This window comes from Pseudophryne corroboree, chromosome 1 (genome assembly GCF_028390025.1).
Source record: "Pseudophryne corroboree isolate aPseCor3 chromosome 1, aPseCor3.hap2, whole genome shotgun sequence".
Lineage (NCBI taxonomy): Eukaryota > Metazoa > Chordata > Amphibia > Anura > Myobatrachidae > Pseudophryne > Pseudophryne corroboree.
In genome coordinates this window covers 136,999,511-137,022,296 of record NC_086444.1, presented here as the reverse complement: position 1 = coordinate 137,022,296, position 22,786 = coordinate 136,999,511, and the positions used below count along the sequence as shown (strand labels likewise).

The window sequence follows — 22,786 nt, the reverse complement described above, 5'->3', positions numbered from 1 at the left end:
AAAGTCACTCCTGTTTGCAGGAAGTGAAGCAGACGACCCAAATGGAACTCCTCCGTAGGAGCAGTCCTGGCCTCACACCAAGAAACATATTTTCGCCATATACGGTGATAATGTTTCAATGTCACGTCCTTCCTAGCCTTGATCAGGGTAGGAATGACCTCCTCCGGAATACCTTTTTTCGCTAGGATCCGGCGTTCAACCGCCATGCCGTCAAACTCAGCCGCGGTAAGTCTTGGAACAGACAGGGCCCCTGCTGCAGCAGGTCCTGTCTTAGAGGAAGAGGCCACGGATCTTCTGTGAGCAACTCTTGCAGATCCGGATACCAAGTTCTTCGTGGCCAATCTGGAACAATGAGGATTGTTCTTACTCTTCTTAGTCTTATTATTCTCAACACCTTGGGTATGAGAGGTAGAGGAGGGAACACATAGACCGATCTGAACACCCAAGGTGTCACTAGAGCGTCCACCGCTATCGCCTGAGGGTCTCTTGACCTGGCGCAATACCGCTTTAGCTTTTTGTTGAGACGGGACGCCATCATGTCTATCTGAGGCAGTCCCCACCGACCAACGATCTGTGCGAAGACTTCTTCCCGGATGCAGGTCGTGCCTGCTGAGGAAGTCCGCTTCCCAGTTGTCCACCCCCGGGATGAATATAGCTGATAGGGCGCTTACATGGCCTTCCGCCCAGCGAAGAATCCTGGTCGCTTCTGCCATGGCCGCTCTGCTCCTTGTGCCGCCTTGGCGGTTTACATGAGCCACTGCTGTGACATTGTCTGACTGAATCAGAACCGGTTTGTCCCAAAGCAATGCCTCCGCCTGGCGTAGGGCGTTGTATATGGCCCTCAACTCCAGGACGTTGATGTAGAGACAAGTCTCTAGATTCGACCAGAGACCTTGGAAATTTCTTCCCAGTGTGACTGCTCCCCAACCTCGGAGGCTTGCGTCCGTGGTCACCAGGATCCAGTCCTGAATTCCGAACCTGCGGCCTTCTAGGAGGTGAGCACTGTGCAGCCCCCACAGGAGAGATACCCTGGCTCTGGGAGACAGGGTGATCCTCTGATGCATTTGTAAATGGGACCCGGACCATTTGTCCAGTAGATCCCATTGAAAGGTCCTCGCATGGAACCTTCCAAAGGGGATGGCCTCGTACGATGCCACCATCTTCCCCAGGGCACGCGTGCAGTGATGCACTGAAACCTTTTTTAGCTTTAATAGGTCCCTGACCAGGGCTATGAGCTCCTGAGCCTTTTCCATCGGAAGAAAAACCTTTTTCTGGTCTGTGTCTAGAATCAGACCCAGAAAGGTCAGGCGCGTTGTAGGGACGAGCTGGGACTTCGGTATATTGAGAATCCAGCCGTGCCCCTGCAACATCCTCACCGACAGCGACACGCTGTCCAGCAACTTCTCCCGAGATCTCGCCTTTATGAGGAGATCGTCCAAGTATGGGATAATTGTGACACCCTGCTTGCGCAGGAGCACCATCATTTCCGCCATTACCTTGGTGAAAATTCTCGGGGCTGTGGAAAGCCCAAACGGCAACGTCTGAAATTGGTAATGACAGTCCTGTACTGCAAATCTCAGGAACGCCTGGTGAGGAGGGAAAATCGGAACATGAAGGTATGCATCCTTTATGTCCAGGGACACCATCCAATCCCCCCCCTCCAGGCTGGCGATGACCGCTCTGAGCGATTCCATCTTGAACTTTCTCAAGTACAAGTTCAGGGATTTTAGATTCAAAATGGGCCTGACCGAACCGTCCGGTTTCGGGACCACAAACAGGGTTGAGTAATACCCCTTTCCTTGCTGGAGAAGAGGAACTTTGACTATCACCTGTTGAAGATACAATTTTTGAATTGCAGTCAACACTAACTCCCTCTCTGACGGGGAAGCTGGCAGAGCCGATTTGAAAAACCGGCGAGGAGGCACGTCTTCGAATTCCAGCCTGTATTCCTGAAAAACAATCTCTATAGCCCAGGGATCCACCTGTGAGTGAACCCAGACCTGGCTGAAAAATCGAAGACGTGCCCCCACTTGAGCTGACTCCCCCCGGGAAGCCCCAGCGTCATGCGGTGGACTTTGCAGATGTAGGGGAGGACTTCTGCTCCTGGGAGTTAGCTGCAAGCAGCTTTTTTCCCTTGCCTTTTCCTCTGGCAAGGAAGGACGATCCCCGTACCTTCTTGCTTTTATTGGAACGAAAGGACTGCATTTGATAATGAGGTGCCTTTTTAGTATGCTGTGGGGGGACATAAGGTAAGAAATTCGATTTACCGGCCGTAGCAGGTCCGAGAGGCCTTCTCCAAACAACTCCTCCCCCTTGTAAGGCAACGACTCCATATGCCGCTTTGAGTCGGCATCCCCCGTCCACTGTCGGGTCCACAGGAGTCGCCTAGCAGAAATAGACATAGCATTTATTCTGGAGCTTAGTAAACAAATGTCTCTTTGAGCATCCCTCATATATAAAGCAGCATCTTTGATATGCTCTAGGGTCATTAGAATGGTATCCTTATCTAGGGTGTCAAGTTCCGTAGATAAGGAATCTGTCCATGCTGCGACAGCACTACACACCCAGGCCGATGCCATAGCCGATCTAACGATAGTACCGGAATGTGTGTAAATGTGCTTCATGGTAACCTCCTGCTTACGATCAGCAGGATCCTTGAGGGAAGCTGTATCCTGAGAAGGCAGTGCCACCTTCTTGGATAAGCGTGTCAGCGCCTTGTCTACCTTCGGCGAAGATTCCCATCGTATCCTGTCCTTTTGTGGAAAGGGATACGCCATAAGAATCCTTTTGGGAACTTGTAGTCTCCTATCTGGAGATTCCCAAGCCTTTTCGCACAAGTCGCTTAGTTCAAATGAGGACGGAAAAGTAACCTCAGGCTTTTTCCCTTTATACAGGTGTACCCTCGTGTCAGTGACAGGGGGTTCCTCAGTGATATGCAAAACCTGTTTAATGGCAATAATCATGTAACGAATACCTTTCGCCACCTTTGGCTGTAATTTTGCATCCTCATAGTCGACACTAGAGTCAGTATCTGTGTCGGTATCTGTGTCAGTGATCTGGGATATGGTGCGTTTTTGAGACCCCGAAGGTCCTGGTGCCACAGGGACAGGCATGGTCTGACTACCTGACTGATCCCTAGCTTCAGCCTTGTCTAATCGTTTATGCAGTAAATTTACATTTGCATTCAAGACATTCCACATATCCACCCAGTCCGGTGTCGGCGTTGCCGACAGCGACCTGACCATCATGCACTCCCCCTCCTCCTTAGGTGAGCCTTCCTCGTCAAACATGTCGACACACACGTACCGACACACTTCACACACACAGGGAATCTCTTTTCTGAAGACAGGTTCCCCCCTGAGGCCCCTTGGAGAGACAGAGAGAGAGTATGCCAGCACACACCCCAGCGCTATATAACCCTGGAGAAAAACACAGATTGTTTACCCAGTAGCGCTGCTTAATGTATAAACGCCAATAATGTGCCCCCCCTCTACTTTAAAACCCCCTTTCACCCTGTGTCAAGCAGGGGAAAGTCCAGGGAGCTTCCTCTCAGCGGTGCTGTGGAGAAAAAATGGCGCTGGTGAGTGCTGAGGGAGAAGCCCCGCCCCCTCGGAGGCGGGCTTCTGTCCCGCTCAAACTTACTAAAAAATGGCGGGGGCTCTTTTATATACATGTACAGTGCCCACCTGTACATGTATATAGACTTTTGCCATAGGAGAGGTGTTTTATTGCTGCCCAGGGCGCCCCCCCTGCGCCCTTACAGTGACCGGAGTGTGTGAGGTGTATGGGAGCAATGACGCACAGCTGCAGTGCTGTGCGTTACCTCAGTGAAGCACCGAAGGCTTCTGCCGCCTGAGACGTCTTCTGTCTTCGTTTCTTCTGGCTCTGTGAGGAGAACGGCGGCGCGGCTCTGGGGTGATCGCCTAGGACGAACCTGTGTTCACTCCCTCTGGAGCTAATGGTGTCCAGTAGCTGAGGAAGCAGAGCCTATCATTTAAGTAGCTCTGCTCCTCTCTCCTCAGTCCCTCGATGCAGGGAGCCTGTTGCCAGCAGTGCTCCCTGAAAAAGAGAAAAAAATCCTAACAAAAATGCTTTCTAAGCAGGAAACTCAGGAGAGCTCCCTGCAGTGCACCCATTCTCCTCTGGGCACAGTCTAAAACTGGGGTCTGGAGGAGGGGCATAGAGGGAGGAGCCAGTGCACACCCAGAGTCCAAAGTCTTTCTTAAAGTGCTCATGCCTCCCGCGGAGCCCGTCTATTCCCCATGGTCCTTACGGAGTCCCAGCATCCTCTAGGACGTTAGAGAAAAATATTCAACAAATAAGCGCACTTTCTAGACTGTGCTTTTATACCTAATATGTGGCAATGTTGAAGAGCAAAGTAAAAGCGGAGAGAGCAAGTAAGTAATTGAGGTCCTAACAAAAGTGGACACCTGGGGTCAATAGAGGTAGCCTGACAAAATACCTACATCACGTAAACTGTGCTAAATCTTATACAGTATTAATGGGAAACACTGATGTTAGTCACTGTGTGCTTCCTTTTTATTTATAGTGATGCTGGGTGTGGATGTGGAGAAATTCCCCCTATCCTTAAGGCTATGTACCCACTAGACGACTCACTAACAATGCAATGTCAGCAACAGGACCCGGTGGGGGTTGTCGGCATCAGCAAGTGCATACACACTTGCCGATGCCAGTAGCTATGAACGACGGCTGAGTGGGGTGGGGGGGGGGGGTGGCGGGAGGGGTGGTTAGCATGGGCCATGCGGAGGATGTCACCGACGATGTACATAGTGCATACACACTGGATGGTATTGTGAGCGATGTGTCCTTAAAACTATTAAGTTAGACCTTCCCTGGTGGCGGGACCTCACTATACCTCTCCCAGACCCTGCTGTTACAGTCCCTAAATCGACAATTTATACAGACTGTTTGGAGACTCAACCACCACGCATTAGCTTTCTCACCCTTCTTTGCCCTACAACCAGGCAGTCACCTAGTTTTCAACTTCACAGGTCCCTCGGTGGGTATCTATAGATGCAGTTCTACCTTTGATAGACCGGAGAAAACCCTCCAAGTTGTCGCTTTTACATGCTCTATCTTGGACTACTGTAAATCCATTACGAGACTACCTCCTATCTGTCCCCCACTACTCCTCCTTAGCAAAATCCAGCATCCCTCCAGGTTTCAGTCGAGCTAGCTTCTTCTCTTGGATTGAAGGAGGCATTATTGGTGGTATCTGACCTTCTCAACTATGGCCGATGTGCCCCTCTGGGTTCTCTGCACATTTGAAATACCTACTATTAGTTGTTTTGCCTACATTCAAGTCTGACACTTACTTTATTCTCTCCCCCTTGCCCTTTCACTAAATAGTTAACTCTATTTGAGACTCTGTGTCTCCATAATCCTCTTTAAAAGGGTATCAGCTTTGTTCTTTAGAACTTCTTACTTCATGTTAAATAGCCAGTTAACACAGGTCATGAGTGGAGAGTGATCTTATGGAGCCCACATGATGTGGTGAGGTTCAATGTCTCTAAGTCCTCTATCTCCTACTAGGGTAAGGATACAAGATCTACAATACTTGGTACCTGCTCGCCTAGGAAAACTGCACAGCTTCACCTTGAAAAAGTGTTTGAGGGGATGTGGTGAGGTACATATCTGGTGGTCATGCCTAAAGACAGCTTAATACTGGGATGAGGTTGCCAATCTCCTATCAGAAGTTCTTAAGGTACCACTGAATAAGTTGCCCTGGTCTTTGCTCCTTGTCTGCCCAATACAGGGCCTCAATAAACTAGCTGATAAGCTCTCTTTACATGTTTTGATTGTGGCTCCTTCCCGTCAGCAACTCATGAATAAAGTCTGGCACTTGGCATCCATGGAGAAAAAAAAATCTACTTATTTACAAAGTACCTCCCATAAATTTATCATGTTTTGTTGTGACTGGTTTGTATATAATACCTCTACATCCCATCTCTGGCTTTTTAGACCTCTTGCTTTAATACTGGTGGGACCTCTCTTACCATTGTGGTTTTTAAAGATATTCTTTTAATCTATTTTCCCTAGTTTATAATGTGGACCAAGATTAGCCTTTCCCTCTTCCTGCGCCCTAAGTCTACCTTCCTACATTGCTATCCACCTTTCCAATCTAATTTTTAAGTCTCCCTTACACTATATTTCACATGTTGAAGTGTTGTCGTTGACCTTCATAGACTTGGGTTTAGTATTACATGATTTCCTATCTCCCTGTACTCATTATAGTTTAGCTTCATACAAAAATTTTCATTCCTGTTTGCATGTATTTTTCTGCATTCTATTCTGTATGCAATTAATGTATCACTTGCTCCTGCATGAAACTTTGTGCCTTCTTTTTCATTTATTGTAAACTTTACAAACATAAAAGAGAAAAAAAACATTAGGATAAGCTAGTATAGATGAGAGACCACACCGGTCAGGAAAAAGAGACCTATGGGAAGGCATAAGAGTGTTTGGAAAAATACTAGAATACGTAATAATTTAGAGGGCTTTTTGGTACAGTATCTCATTAGTGATATGTTCAATAGCTGGTCTGGTAATCATGAACCGTTAGGGGTCCCGAGGACGCAGTTTGAGATACACTGCCATAGAAAATCTCTGCCCTCACATTCAGGGGACATAGCACAAGTGCTCCCCGTCAAGACACAACAATGGTCATAATAATGACAAAAGCGCAAGTTGTGTTTAAAACAGAAAAAAAGCTGTACCAAATATAAAATTTTGAATTGTAATGTTTACATAGTGCACCTGCATCTTTTCTTTCTATGTGTAGTACTATAAGTCTCAGCAAGGTAGCACCTCTCATTACAAGTAGCTAGGGTGTGCAAGCTATGGCCCCTTCCCCTATAAACCAAATATAAAATGTCTGTGGTGACTTTATTAAATAATCTGAAGAGTTACAAAAGTAGTAAATGTTAATATTTTCTCTAATGTCTTTTGTCTGAGACCTGGGTCGGCGACGATGTGACTACAGTAGTCCTCCCTCAACTCCACAGTGTAAACCAAAGAAAAGAGAACTTGAGCCATATATCAGTGGCATCACTATAGGGGTGCGGGCTGGCACCTGGGTGTTGCCCTCAGAGGGACTGACACCAAAATGCCGGCTACTCTGTAATGAAAGTGAGGAGGAGCCGACAGTGCAGGAACTAGTCTTCGGGGGCATGCCCTTTGTTAGGTCACACCCTTTTCAAAAGTGCACGTCTCCAGCACGCAGGAGGAATACAGAGTGCACACTGGATGTCACCAGATGCAGTGAAGCCTCTGCTACATATAGCTTAATTTTGGAGTATCAGCTATTTTCAACTGACAGCTCGTGCTTACGGAGTGTAGTCAGAACCGGGACCTGGTGAGAGACTGACCGCACAAATATGATAAGCAGCAAGTGGGGAGAGATAGGGAATGGCAGGTAAGAACAGCGGGGTAAGGCACTTACCAAAACCAATGCTAGAGACAAGCGGCAATTAGAAACGTTATTAGTCAGGAAGTGAGGTACAGGGCCAACATTGGAGGGAAAAATGAATGAAGTACATAGAGTAGTGCAAATTAGCTGCTGTGAACAAATTACTGTGAAGACTACATGGGCATACCTATAATGGGCACAGGGTGTGTGGTAGGGGCCCACACTGCACATTATGCGCCCAATTTCCCAGATATCTACTTATGCACAGTAGAGAAATCACCGGGAATATAGAGCCAGAGCCATTTTCCTGGAGATATGTGCACTCACAGTTACAGAGTCACACAGAGACTGCACATTGACCCCCTCCACTCTTAAATTGCCCCTGAAAGGAACAGGAAATATTAATATTAGGGAACTAGGAGAACAGAAGACAGGGTGGGACTCTCACTTTGGACCTCTACGCCATCCAAGTTGGAGAATTTACTATCCTGGTCTTTTACACTTCAGGAATTAGCACTCAGAAATAAGGATGAAAACTACCTGGAAATTTGTAAGGTCAGCCAGAAGCAGATAAATTAAGGGATGGCTACATAAAAGCAGCACCATCACGTGTATATAACATGAATAGAACAGGAGATTCCTTACCATCCTTTATCATCGTCTTCTTCGATCTCTGATACAACGTCTTCTTCTGGTGTTTCAGATATTGCCTGCGTCAGTTTTGATTTAAACTGGTCCAAAAGAGCCAAAGTCTGAAAAGTATGGAGTTTTAGGTTCTACTTCATTAAACCACTTTGCTATCACAATACAAAGGTGCAAGCTAGGTGACAGCGCATGTGACACACAGACCGTGTGGAGGCATCATGTGAAGCTTTATATGGGTTAAATGTGAAAAATAAAACCAAAAAGGTCTACTTTAAAAATAAGAATTTACTCACCGGTAATTCTATTTCTCGTAGTCCGTAGTGGATGCTGGGAACTCCGTAAGGACCATGGGGAATAGCGGGCTCCGAAGGAGACTGGGCACTCTAAGAAAGAATTAGGACTACCTGGTGTGCACTGGCTCCTCCCTCTATGCCCCTCCTCCAGACCTCAGTTAGGGAAACTGTGCCCGGAAGAGCTGACCCAATAAGGAAGGGATTTGGAATCCCGGGTAAGACTCATACCAGCCACACCAATCACACCGTACAACTCGTGATACTATATCCAGGTAACAGTATGAACAAAAACTGAGCCTCACGAACAGATGGCTCATAACAATAACCCTTTAGTTAGGCAATAACTATATACAAGTATTGCAGACAATCCGCACTTGGGATGGGCGCCCAGCATCCACTACGGACTACGAGAAATAGAATTACCGGTGAGTAAATTCTTATTTTCTCTGACGTCCTAGTGGATGCTGGGAACTCCGTAAGGACCATGGGGATTATACCAAAGCTCCCAAACGGGCGGGAGAGTGCGGATGACTCTGCAGCACCGAATGAGCAAACTCAAGGTCCTCCTCAGCCAGGGTATCAAACTTGTAGAATTTTGCAAATGTGTTTGAACCCGACCAAGTAGCAGCTCGGCAAAGTTGTAAAGCCGAGACCCCTCGGGCAGCCGCCCAAGAAGAGCCCACTTTCCTCGTGGAATGGGCCTTTACAGATTTAGGATGCGGCAGTCCAGCCGCAGAATGTGCAAGTTGAATCGTGCTACAGATCCAGCGAGCAATAGTCTGCTTAGAAGCAGGAGCACCCAGCTTGTTGGGTGCATATAGGATAAATAGCGAGTCAGTTTTCCTGACTCCAGCCGTCCTGGAAACATATATTTTCAGGGCCCTGACTACGTCCAGTAACTTGGAATCCTCCAAGTTCCGAGTAGCCGCAGGCACCACAATAGGTTGGTTCACATGAAAAGCTGAAACCACCTTAGGAAGGAACTGGGAACGAGTCCTCAATTCCGCCCTATCCATATGAAAAATCAGATAAGGGCTTTTACAAGATAAAGCCGCCAATTCTGATACACGCCTGGCCGACGCCAAGGCCAACAGCATGACCACTTTCCACGTGAGGTATTTTAGCTCCACGGTTTTAAGTGGCTCAAACCAATGCGACTTTAGGAAATCCAACACCACGTTGAGATCCCACGGTGCCACTGGAGGCACAAAAGGGGGCTGAATATGCAGCACTCCTTTAACAAAAGTCTGAACTTCAGTGAAGCCAGTTCTTTTTGGAAGAAAATCGACAGAGCCGAGATCTGGACCTTAATGGAACCCAATTTTAAGCCCATAGTCACTCCTGACTGTAGGAAGTGCAGAAATCGACTGAGATGAAATTCCTCCGTTGGGGCCTTCCTGGCCTCACACCAAGCAACATATTTCCGCCATATGCGGTGATAATGTCTTACGGTCACATCTTTCCTAGCTTTAATCAGCGTAGGAATTACTTCCTCCGGAATGCCCTTTTCTTTTAGGATCCGGTGTTCAACCGCCATGCCGTCAAACGCAGCCGCGGTAAGTCTTGGAACAGACAGGGCCCCTGCTGCAGCAGGTCCTGTCTGAGCGGCAGAGGCCATGGGTCCTCTGAGATCATTTCTTGAAGTTCTGGGTACCAAGCTCTTCTTGGCCAATCCGGAACCACAAGTATAGTTCTTACTCCTCTCCTTCTTATTATTCTCAGTACCTTGGGTATGAGAGGCAGAGGAGGGAACACATAAACCGATTGGTATACCCACGGTGTCACTAGACCGTCCACAGCTATCGCCTGAGGGTCCCTTGACCTGGCGCAATATCTTTTTAGCTTTTTGTTGAGGTGGGACGCCATCATGTCCACCTGTGGCCTTTCCCAACAGTGTACAATCATTTGGAAAACTTCTGGATGAAGTCCCCACTCTCCCGGGTGGAGGTCGTGCCTGCTGAGGAAGTCTGCTTCCCAGTTGTCCACTCCGGGAATGAACACTGCTGACAGTGCTAACACATGATTTTCCGCCCATCGGAGAATCCTTGTGGCTTCTGCCATCGCTATCCTGCTTCTTGTGCCGCCCTGACGGTTTACATGGGCGACCGCCGTGATGTTGTCTGACTGGATCAGCACCGGCTGGTGTTGAAGCAGGGGTCTTGCCTGACTTAGGGCATTGCAAATGGCCCTTAGTTCCAGAATATTTATGTGTAGGGAAGTCTCCTGACTCGACCATAGTCCTTGGAAGTTTCTTCCCTGTGTGACTGCCCCCCAACCTCGAAGGCTGGCATCCGTGGTCACCAGGACCCAGTCCTGTATGCCGAATCTGCGGCCCTCTAGAAGATGAGCACTCTGCAGCCACCACAACAGCGACACCCTGGTCCTTGGAGACAGGGTTATCAGCCGATGCATCTGGAGATGCGATCCGGACCACTTGTCCAACAGATCCCACTGAAAGATCCTTGCATGGAACCTTCCGAATGGAATTGCTTCGTAAGAAGCTACCATCTTTCCCAGGACTCGCGTGCAGTGGTGCACCGACACCTGTTTTGGTTTTAGGAGGTCTCTGACTAGAGATGACAATTCCTTGGCCTTCTCCTCCGGGAGAAACACCTTTTTCTGTTCTGTGTCCAGAACCATCCCCAGGAACAGTAGACGCGTTGTAGGAACCAGCTGCGACTTTGGAATATTCAGGATCCAGCCGTGCTGTTTTAGCACTTCCCGAGCTAGTGCTACTCCGATCAACAACTGTTCCCTGGACCTCGCCTTTATAAGGAGATCGTCCAAGTACGGGATAATTATAACTCCCTTTTTTCGAAGGAGTATCATCATTTCGGCCATTACCTTGGTAAATACCCTCGGTGCCGTGGACAGACCAAACGGCAACGTCTGGAATTGGTAATGACAGTCCTGTGCCACAAATCTGAGGTACACCTGGTGAGGAGGGTAAATGGGGACATGCAGGTAAGCATCCTTGATGTCCAGTGATACCATGTAATCCCCTTCGTCCAGGCTTGCAATAACCGCCCTGAGCGATTCCATTTTAAACTTGAACCTTCTTATATAAGTGTTCAAGGATTTCAAATTTAAAATGGGTCTCACCGAACCGTCCGGTTTCGGTACCACAAACATTGTGGAATAGTAACCCCGTCCCTGTTGAAGGAGGGGTACTTTGGTTATCACCTGCTGGGAGTACAGCTTGTGAATCGCCTCCAGCACCGCCTCCCTGTCTGGGGGAGTAGTTGGCAAGGCTGATTTGAGGAAACGGCGAGGGGGAGACGTCTCGAATTCCAGCTGGTACCCCTGAGATACCACTTGTAGAATCCAGGGATCCACCCGTGAGCGAACCCACTGGTCGCTGAAGTTCCGGAGACGGGCCCCCACCGCACCTGGCTCCACCTGTGGAGTCCCAGCGTCATGCGGTGGACTTAGAGGAAGCGGGGGAGGACTTTTGCTCCTGGGAACTTGCTGTTTGTTGCAGCTTTTTCCCCCTACCTCTGCCTCTAACCCACTTGCCTTTCTGGGGCCGAAAGGACTGTACCTGATAATACGGTGCTTTCTTTGGCTGTGAGGGAACATGGGGTAAAAATGTCGACTTCCCAGCCGTCGCTGTGAAAACGAGGTCTGAGAGACCATCCCCAAACAATTCCTCACCCTTGTAAGGCAAAACCACCATGTGCCTTTTAGAATCTGCATCACCTGTCCACTGCCGAGTCCATAATACTCTCCTGGCAGAAATGGACATTGCATTTATTCTAGATGCCAGTTGGCAAATATCCCTCTGTGCATCTCTCATGTATAAGACTACGTCTTTAATATGCCATACAGTTAGCAATATAGTGTCCCTGTCAAGGGTATCAATGTTATCAGACAGGGAATCTGACCACGCAGCTGCAGCACTGCACATCCATGCTGAAGCAATAGCCGGTCTCAGTATAATACCTGAGTGTGTATATACAGACTTCAGGATAGCCTCCTGCTTTCTATCCGCAGGCTCCTTTAGGGTGGCCGTATCCGGAGACGGTAGTGCCACCTTCTTTGACAAGCGTGTGAGCGCTTTATCCACCCTAGGGGATGTCTCCCAACGTATCCTATCCTCTGGCGGGAAAGGGTACGCCCTTAGTAACTTTTTGGAAATTACCAGTTTCTTATCGGGGGAAACCCACGCTTCATCACACACTTCATTTAATTCTTCAGAAGGGGGAAAAACCACAGGTTGCTTTTTCTCCCCAAACATAATACCCTTTTTTGTGGTACCAGGGTTAATGTCAAAAATGTGCAACACATTTTTCATTGCCGTAATCATGTAACGGATGGCCCTATTGGAATGTACACTAGTCTCATCGTCGTCGACACTGGAGTCAGTATCCGTGTCGACATCTGTGTCTGCCATCTGAGGTAGCGGGCGTTTTTGAGCCCCCGATGGCTTTTGAGACGCCTGGGCAGGCACGGACTGAGAAGTCGGCTGTCCCACATCTGCTATGTCATCAAACCTCTTATGTAAGGAGTTGACACTGTCACGTAATTCCTTCCACATATCCATCCACTCAGGTGTCGACCCCGCAGGGGGTGACATCACATTTATCGGCACCTGCTCCGCCTCCACATAAGCCTCCTCATCAAACATGTCGACACAGCCGTACCGACACACCGCACACACACAGGGAATGCTCTGACTGAGGACAGGACCCCACAAAGTCCTTTGGGGAGACAGAGAGAGAGTATGCCAGCACACACCACAGCGCTATAAATCACAGGGATGTACACTATAATGAGTGATTTTCCCTATAGCAGCTATATATATAGTATTTGCGCCTAAATTTAGTGCCCCCCCTCTCTTTTTTACCCTATTGAGCCTGGAAACTGCAAGGGAGAGCCTGGGGAGCGTCCTTCCAGCGGAGCTGTGAGAGGAAATGGCGCCAGTGTGCTGAGGGAGATAGCCCCGCTTTTTTTATGGATATATGGCAGAGGATTTTACACATATATAGTCTTAATGACTATATTATGTGTATTTTTGCCAATGTAAAGTAATTTTATTGCAGCCCAGGGCGCCCCCCCCCAGCGCCCTGCACCCATCAGTGACCGGAGTGTGAGGTGTGCATGGGGAGCAATGGCGCACAGCTGCAGTGCTGTGCGCTACCTTAATGAAGACCGGAGTCTTCAGCCGCCGATTTCCTGGACGTTCTTCTTGCTTCTGGCTCTGCAAGGGGGACGGCGGCGCGGCTCCGGGACCGGACGACCGAGGCTGGGCCTGTGTTCGATCCCTCTGGAGCTAATGGTGTCCAGTAGCCTAGAAGCCCAAGCTAGCTGCAAGCAGGTAGGTTCGCTTCTCTCCCCTAAGTCCCTCGTAGCAGTGAGTCTGTTGCCAGCAGATCTCACTGAAAATAAAAAAACTAAATATACTTTCTTTTCTAGAAGCTCAGGAGAGCCCCTAGTGTGCATCCAGCTCGAGCCGGGCACAGATTCTAACTGAGGTCTGGAGGAGGGGCATAGAGGGAGGAGCCAGTGCACACCAGGTAGTTCTAATTCTTTCTTAGAGTGCCCAGTCTCCTTCGGAGCCCGCTATTCCCCATGGTCCTTACGGAGTTCCCAGCATCCACTAGGACGTCAGAGAAAATATAACGTATATCTACTTATTTAGTAGATACACTCTACAGCAGCGTATCTGCATGAAGCCTTATGTGTATGCCCAGCTTCCAATGTTGAGTAATGAGGCTGACATCAGACGAGTAGCTAAGTGACGTGAAAGCCATTCTCTCTGCTGAAGTTAGGTATGTGACACAGTGGTGGCCCATCTGGCCTTAGACACAGAGGAGCTGATTCTGAGTGGCACGCAAGTGGCTGTAGTTGTGTATATCAGTGGCAAGACAGATTCCTAATGCTAATGTATCTGCTCAAAGAATGCGGGGCCCCTGCATGTGCACGTATGCCGACCACTGATTAAATGCTGGGCGCCTAAATTCTCATGATCAAGCTAGATGCATGAGATATGTCAGACACAGGCTTCCCTTCCATACATTCCATGACTCAGAACCACCTGGTACTTTTGATACATGTCCTCAACACTCAGGGCGGTTACGCACGATGGCTTTGTCTCCGGCAGGTACCATCCCCGAATGCACTATTTCACGGAAAGACAGATCCATCCAAGTTCTGTCTGACTCAAAATAGGACAAACATAGGCAAAGATGCCTAACATCACTTCTGCGCATGCGCTGTATGCAAACATTCGCCATTTGCGTCCGTGACTCAGAATCAGCCCCAGAATGCACAGGTACAGGCTCACCTTATCAGTACAGAGCTTAAAGATTAATTCCAACTTTATAGTGACAATTCTGATAAGACCCCTCTAACGGTGTTTGCTCTCCTTTATCCATTCCCAGAAATCTGGTAGGGGCTGCAAGCGGAATTGTGCAACATTCTATATAGAGCGCTGGAGATGTATTGTCACTTAACAGTTTATGGGGTATATTCAACTGCTGTCGAAGACGGCAGTTTTCGACTTTTAGAGGTCAAATCCTGATTTGACCTATTCAGAGCTTTTCGACAAGTCGAGGCATTCGACTTGTCGAAAAGCACGTGGATCGGCGGAATAGCTGCCGATTCACGTGTTGATGTCGAAAAAGGGCCAAATCCGACAGGTTTTGCCCCCCTTTTCGACTATCTCAATCCGACATCAAAATGATGTCGGAATGAGATGGACCCGGAGGAGGCGAGGGGGGTGGGGAGCCGCAGGGAGACGGGGGGACAGGTGGCGGGCATACAGGAGATCAGCGCTACGATCAGCACTGCAGCTGGATGTCACTCACCCGCCCGACCTCACGGCAGCTTCCACCCGGCTCCAGCACGCTGCTGGAGCCAGGTAAAAGCTGCCGTGAGGTCGGGCGGGTGAGTGACAGCCTGCTGCAGCGCTACTCCGTAGTGCTGATCTCCTCTGGCTGCCGCCGGCTGTCCCCCGCGGCTCGCCCCCCCTCTCCTCCTCTGGGTCCCATCTAAAATTTGACTTGAAAAAGTCGAATTTTAGATGGGATTGAATAGGGGTTGTCGGATCCATTCCGACAAATACATGTCGGAATGGATCCGACTTTAATTGAATATACCCCTATGTGTGTTTACCTAAACATGGTAGAGGCCAGCTTGCACAGAGAAAATGACTCATTTGCATAACTATTAAACAGAGATGAAATAACAGCAAATTTATTTTCTGGAATAAAGAATTAAGACTGAACTTTCCCATAATAGTGTGTATTTATATATTATTCTTTTGTATGTACATTTTAGGGTTTGTTTCTGTGTAACATCTTGTGTTTAGATGAACACAACACAATGGCTGGATGCACCCTCGCATGTGTAACTGAACTTCCTCCTAATCTAAGGTGGCCATTGAATTGTGTGCAATGTGCTGCCTGAACAACACTGCATGGAGACACATTGGGGATACAGGTTGAGTATCCCATATCCAAATATTCCGAAATACGGAATATTCCGAAATACGGACTTTTTTGAGTGAGAGTGAGATAGTGAAACCTTTGTTTTCTGATGGCTCAATGTACACAAACATTGTTTAATACACAAAGTTATTAAAAATATTGTATTAAATGACCTTCAGGCTGTGTGTATAAGGTGTATATGAAACATAAATTAATTGTGTGAATGTAGACACACTTTGTTTAATGCACAAAGTTATAAAAAATATTGGCTAAAATGACCTTCAGGCTGTGTGTATAAGGTATATATGATACATAAATGTATTCTGTGCTTAGATTTACATCCCATCACCATGATCTCTCATTATAGTATGCAATTATTCCAAAATACGGAAAAATCCGATAACCAAAATACCTCTGGTCCCAAGCATTTTGGATAAGGGATACTCAACCTGTAATACAATTGCCTCCTAGCAGCCTGGACCACAACCAGAGTGTAGGAAAGCCTCCCATCCCTTGTGTATGTATTGGATGTAAAGATGCCTAAATTCGCTTCTGCGCATGCGCTGTATGTAAACACTCCGCAGCAGGGTGTATATAATCTATAATGGCCACATGTTTATAGCATTGTATTAGCCTTATTACTAAATTACCTGTTGCTCTCTGGATGTCCCTTTCTTTGTATTTTTCTTCCTGCAGTCTTCATACTTTTCTTTCTCCTTCAGATATTCGCCCAGAGCGCTGTTCGTTATTGTTCTTTCCGCTAAGCAAGTATTAGAAAATGTCATGTTAATTACATTAAAGTTAACACGCTGCACTTTATAAGCTTATCGGAGAGTAATCTGGATACATTAGCCACGAGTTCCGTCATACATGTGTGTGTGTGTGTGTGTGTGTGTGTGTATATATATATTTATATATATATATATATATATAAAATTCTCTGATCACAATAGCAGAATGCAGGAAATGTAGGCTAATTAGCACAATAAACCAATAATCTCTAAAAGTCTCAGCCTGTTTACTAAGAGTATCCAGTAGTTTAAAAAAAAACAAGAAAATGGATTGCCATAAGAAGTGGAGACATAAACAGGGGTCATTCCTAAAAGCAGAGGACAGACCAGTATCCAGAAAACGGAAGACTCTGGATTCTGGATAATAGAGTAAAATCCAGTATATAAATCTGCCTTTGCATACTGTAAATGTGGTTTGGTGAATGAGACACAATGCAGACTGTTGTAACAATTAGCCTGATCACGAAATCTTTAAAAACATATACTGTAACAAATGCATTTCCGGGATTCGGATGGGTACCAAAATAAAATGTGGCCGAAACACACTGACAAACTAAGAACCATGTGTTCAACTGTATGATAAAGGTTGGAACAAATCTGTACTGGAACATTAAGATATCATTATGTTGTCCTCCACACGAGTTTAAGAAGTGCACAAACACATTCTAACAGGGAAAATAAACTTTTCGACTGTGCAGCTGATTGCGGACTTACCGAGGTCACTTTGCCAGTGGAACCAGGTCATATTGCATGTGACTTGGATTTATGCTGTTTGTATCTCTGGATAGACATTCATGCAGCAAGAGTTCCTAAGAACTAACTTGCTATGTGTGCTTCAGGCTACTAACTCATTACTGCTTACTAGCACCAGTTTTTTTTATGAGCCGCTTTCACAGACCTTAATACCTGCCCAATTATTATATATATATATATATATATATATAAATCCGGTAAAGTCCACACTCCAGACTTGATAAGATCAACGATGGAGTGCTCCACAAAGGCCCATAGGCCAGTATATAGAAATTTGGGTATGCAGGCACTCACCAGTAAATTCCAACAGGTATTTATTAATAACTCACAGAGACATAAAGACGGTGTGTCTTTATGTCTCTGTGAGTTATTAATAAATAGAAAACCAACACCAGGTTTGTTTGTGGTTGTGTGCATTTCCTCACAACCAAGATCAATTTGCCTTTGGTGATCAATCTAAGCTCTATTTTACTTATAAATCCGGCATGGCCTCCATTAAATAAGCTTTAATTTAATCACAGAACAATAATTTCATATTTTGATATCTAGATTCTAATGATGTAACTGAACCAGAATCCTTCTAAAATGTTTTTTGGCTCAACTGATGTCCTGTATCAAGCCCTATATTTAATACAATAACAACACTTTTAATTACTTCAGCAAATAAAAACAGGCCTTAATGACTTTAAAAACAGTGAATGGGAAAACCTAGGCTATTAGCAACCAATTGAGTATTGCCCAAGAACAATGACATATCCTGATTACAGAAACTTAGACAAGCATTTAAGGAACAATAAGGCAGCACCTAATATATGATACTAGTTACCACACCATGACGGAATAACATAACAGTAATGTCATCACCCGAACTGAGCAACACTGGAATTACTCTGTGTCGGGCACCATCTAGTGGCCGTTGGCATGCAAAACACTTGAATTCCCTTTAGAGGTGGTGAGGAGCAGAGTTAGCCTTTTATTATATAGGATAATAGAAACAGAAGCTGAAACAACAGAAGCAGGAAGAATAGGTTTAAATGATTAACATGCACCATGCCAAAGTTATTGAGGCATTGTGCCAACACAAGTACAAATTCTGCCAATATTTAAAGAAATAAAATGTATGCAGCAAGCTGGCATTCATTTGAAGCTATACATGCCAACTAGTATTGCCAAATGGGATTTATTGTAGAAGAAATGAAAATGCCTCATAATAACTTGATTGATAACATAAATCCATGCATCTTAGATCTGCCCTATTTCCATTGATCTAGAACAAGCAATTGGTTATATTATGTGTGTACAAAGGTCATAAAGGAATACCTATGTTGTGTTTGCTGTTGGCTTGGAATACCTTCATTCTGGATTGGCACCCCACCCACTGCTTCTGAGGCTTTTATATAGGGACCTAGCACATGCTCACTGCACAAAAGCTGCCAGTAAGATACTAATAATGATATAGCAAGTCAGGTGAGGGGCAAATTTTTGGGGCATCACCATCTCACATTTATTTCTTACACCTATATTACCCTGTGTTTGTTTTTTATTAATGCAGCATTTTTCACACATCTTTTATACTTGTAACATTGATCAGCTAATCTCACCTTTTACTACTCTGACACTTTGCTGCTGTCCTCTAATACTCAACAGCTACAGATGGAGCCAGCTGCATTGCAGGCGGGGCGAGCGGCGTGCCTGCGCCTCAGCACGCCACCGAGCGCACACAGACGCTCCCATTTACTTTGAATGAGGTGCGTGCGCGTCTACGAAGCATGCGCGCCCCGTTTGCTCCTGGCGGTCCGCCTTTCCGGGAAGCACCCAGGCACAGACGGAGCCACGATTAGTGTGGCTCCATCTGTACTTTCACTTGCCTAACACTCTGTCCGATAAGGTCATCTTGACGATTGGTGGGCAGGCTCATATATTGGCCAATTTATGCCAAGAACCTCAGATATGATGTATAATTGCATTTATTATAATTCTAATGGTTGTATGGTGCAGCTGCTCTGTTGTTCTTATGTGGTCGCACATCTGTATCTTAACAGCAAGACTGTGACCAAAAAGCATTTGTTTTTATTAGAATAATTAAAAGCAAATGTGTGTGTGTGTTTTTTATCCACCACCAAAAAATACTTTGCGGCCCTTTCTTTGGTGTTAATCCACCTTTCCAAAGCAAAAACAAGCTGGATTCTACACTCTCTCATAATAAAATCTACACTTGAAACTAATTAGGCATTTTTTTCATATTTATGTGCTTCAGTAACTTCTCAAGGGTCTTCTTGAAACGAGGGTACCCCAAGTCTGTGGGTCCTGAAATGGGGGCGATATAATACCTTTAATAGTTTATCCTCTATTTCCTGGATTTTAATGTTCTGCAATGTTTTTCCAGGAGCCAGGGATTAATGAAATAACTAATGGGTTCAACGTGATGACACAATTACGGTCAACTGGGGACTTATAGGTAAATTTCTCCTTTATGTGAATCCTTGGATATCTTAGGATAAGTCCTACTGAGTCCTCAGCAGCGAGGTAGTAAATTTATTGGCATGTGTTATTCTGGGCAGCCGATAATCATTTGATTGGGATGATAACGGAACAGTGTATTGATGTGACCGATTGGTAATTATCGGTATGTCTGACATGCTGAAATCACTCACTATATATGAAAGCCCTGATAATTAGTCAGCTGACCACCCGACATTTTCCTGTTCCTTTACATCAACCCCAAACTAGGGGACATAAAGACTTGCAGGAGATGTAGAATGAAATCAGAAAGGTACAGTTCTATGGCATTAATGTAACTGTGAAATTATACAAACAAAAAGGGGGAGAAAAAAAATAAGATTTTACTCACCGGTAAATCTATTTCTCGTAGTCCGTAGTGGATGCTGGGAACTCCGAAAGGACCATGGGGAATAGCGGCTCCGCAGGAGACTGGGCACAACTAAAGAAAGCTTTTAGGTCACCTGGTGTGCACTGGCTCCTCCCACTATGACCCTCCTCCAAGCCTCAGTTAGGACACTGTGCCCAGACGAGCTGACATAATAAGGAAGGATTTTGAATGCCGGGTAAGACTCATACCAGCCACACCAATCACACCGTATAACTCGTGATACTATACCCAGTTTAACAGTATAAAAACAACTGAGCCTCTCAACAGATGGCTCAACAATAACCCTTTAGTTAACAATAACTATGTACAAGTATTGCAGACAATCCGCACTTGGGATGGGCGCCCAGCATCCACTACGGACTACGAGAAATAGATTTACCGGTGAGTAAAATCTTATTTTCTCTGACGTCCTAGTGGATGCTGGGAACTCCGAAAGGACCATGGGAATTATACCAAAGCTCCCAAACGGGCGGGAGAGTGCGGATGACTCTGCAGCACCGAATGAGAGAACTCAAGGTCCTCCTCAGCCAGGGTATCAAATTTGTAGAATTTTGCAAACGTGTTTGCCCCTGACCAAGTAGCAGCTCGGCAAAGTTGTAAAGCCGAGACCCCTCGGGCAGCCGCCCAAGATGAGCCCACCTTCCTTGTGGAATGGGCTTTTACTGATTTAGGATGCGGCAGTCCAGCCGCAGAATGCGCCAGCTGAATTGTGCTACAAATCCAGCGAGCAACAGTCTGCTTAGAAGCAGGAGCACCCAGTATGTTGGGTGCATACAGGATAAATAGCGAGTCAGTTTTCCTGACTCTAGTCGTCCTGGAAACATAAAGTTTCAAGGCCCTGACTACGTCCAGTAACTTGGAATCCTCCAAGTCTCTAGTAGCCGCAGGCACCACAATAGGTTGGTTCAAGTGAAAAGCTGATACCACCTTAGGGAGAAACTGGGGACGAGTCCTCAATTCCGCCCTATCCATATGGAAAATCAGATAAGGGCTTTTACATGACAAAGCTGCCAATTCTGACACACGCCTGGCTGAAGCCAAGGCCAATAACATGACCACTTTCCACGTGAGATATTTTAGATCCACGGTTTTAAGTGGCTCAAACCAATGTGATTTTAAGAAACTCAACACCACGTTGAGGTCCCAAGGTGCCACTGGAGGCACAAACGGGGGCTGAATATGCAGCACTCCTTTCACAAACGTCTGAACTTCAGGTAGTGAAGCTAGTTCTTTCTGGAAGAAAATCAACAGAGCCGAGATCTGTACCTTAATGGAGCCTAATTTCAGGCCCATAGTCACTCCTGCTTGTAGGAAATGCAGAAATCGACCTAGTTGAAATTCCTCTGTTGGGGCCTTTTTGGCCTCACACCAAGCAACATATTTCCGCCATATGCGGTGATAATGCTTTGCAGTTACATCTTTCCTGGCTTTAATCAGCGTAGGAATGACTTCCTCCGGAATGCCCTTTTCCTTCAGGATCCGGCGTTCAACCGCCATGCCGTCAAACGCAGCCGCGGTAAGTCTTGGAACAGACAGGGCCCCTGCTGCAGCAGGTCCTGTCTGAGCGGCAGAGGCCATGGGTCCTCTGAGATCATCTCTTGAAGTTCTGGGTACCATGCTCGTCTTGGCCAATCCGGAACCACGAGTATTGTTCTTACTCCTCGTTTTCTTATTATTCTCAGTACCCTTGGTATGAGAGGCAGAGGAGGGAACACATAAACTGACTGGTACACCCACGGTATCACTAGAGCGTCCACAGCTATCGCCTGAGGGTCCCTTGACCTGGCGCAATATCTCTCTAGTTTTTTGTTTAGGCGGGACGCCATCATGTCCACCTGTGGCCGTTCCCATCGATTTACAATCAGCGTGAAGACTTCTGGATGAAGTCCCCACTCTCCCGGGTGGAGGTCGTGCCTGCTGAGAAAGTCTGCTTCCCAGTTGTCCACTCCCGGAATGAACACTGCTGACAGTGCTAGTACGTGATTTTCCGCCCATCGGAGAATCCTTGTGGCTTCTGCCATTGCCATCCTGCTTCTTGTGCCGCCCTGTCGATTTACATGGGCGACTGCCGTGATGTTGTCTGACTGGATCAGTACCGGCTGGTGTAGAAGCAGGGATTTTGCCTAACTTAGGGCATTGTAAATGGCCCTTAGTTCCAGAATATTTATGTGTAGGGAAGTCTCCTGACTCGACCATAGTCCTTGGAAGTTTCTTCCCTGTGTGACTGCCCCCAGCCTCGAAGGCTGACATCCGTGGTCACCAGGACCCAGTCCTGTATGCCGAATCTGCGGCCCTCTAGAAGATGAGCACTCTGCAGCCAGCACAGCAGAGACACCCTGGTTCTTGGAGACAGGGTTATTAGGCGATGCATCTGAAGATGCGATCCGGACCATTGGTCCAACAGGTCCCACTGAAAGATTCTGGCATGGAACCTGCCGAAAGGAATTGCTTCGTAAGAAGCCACCATCTTTCCCAGGACCCGCGTGCAGTGATGCACCGATACCTGTTTTGGTTTCAGGAGGTCTCTGACTAGAGATGACAGCTCCTTGGCTTTC

General features: G+C 46.7%; 1 protein-coding gene across 2 annotated transcripts in view; it reads right to left on the bottom strand.

Moving 5' to 3' along the window:
• Positions 1 to 22,786, bottom strand: part of CWC27 (CWC27 spliceosome associated cyclophilin) — a 643,952-nt gene that overhangs the window by 155,414 nt on the left and 465,752 nt on the right. For both annotated transcript variants that reach the window (XM_063963134.1, XM_063963139.1), the window contains exons 12-13: positions 16,448 to 16,557; positions 8,075 to 8,181 (exon numbers count right to left, since the gene is read on the bottom strand). In XM_063963134.1, coding sequence (XP_063819204.1) covers positions 8,075 to 8,181; positions 16,448 to 16,557 — 217 coding nt within the window. The remainder of the gene's footprint in view (positions 1 to 8,074; positions 8,182 to 16,447; positions 16,558 to 22,786) is intronic.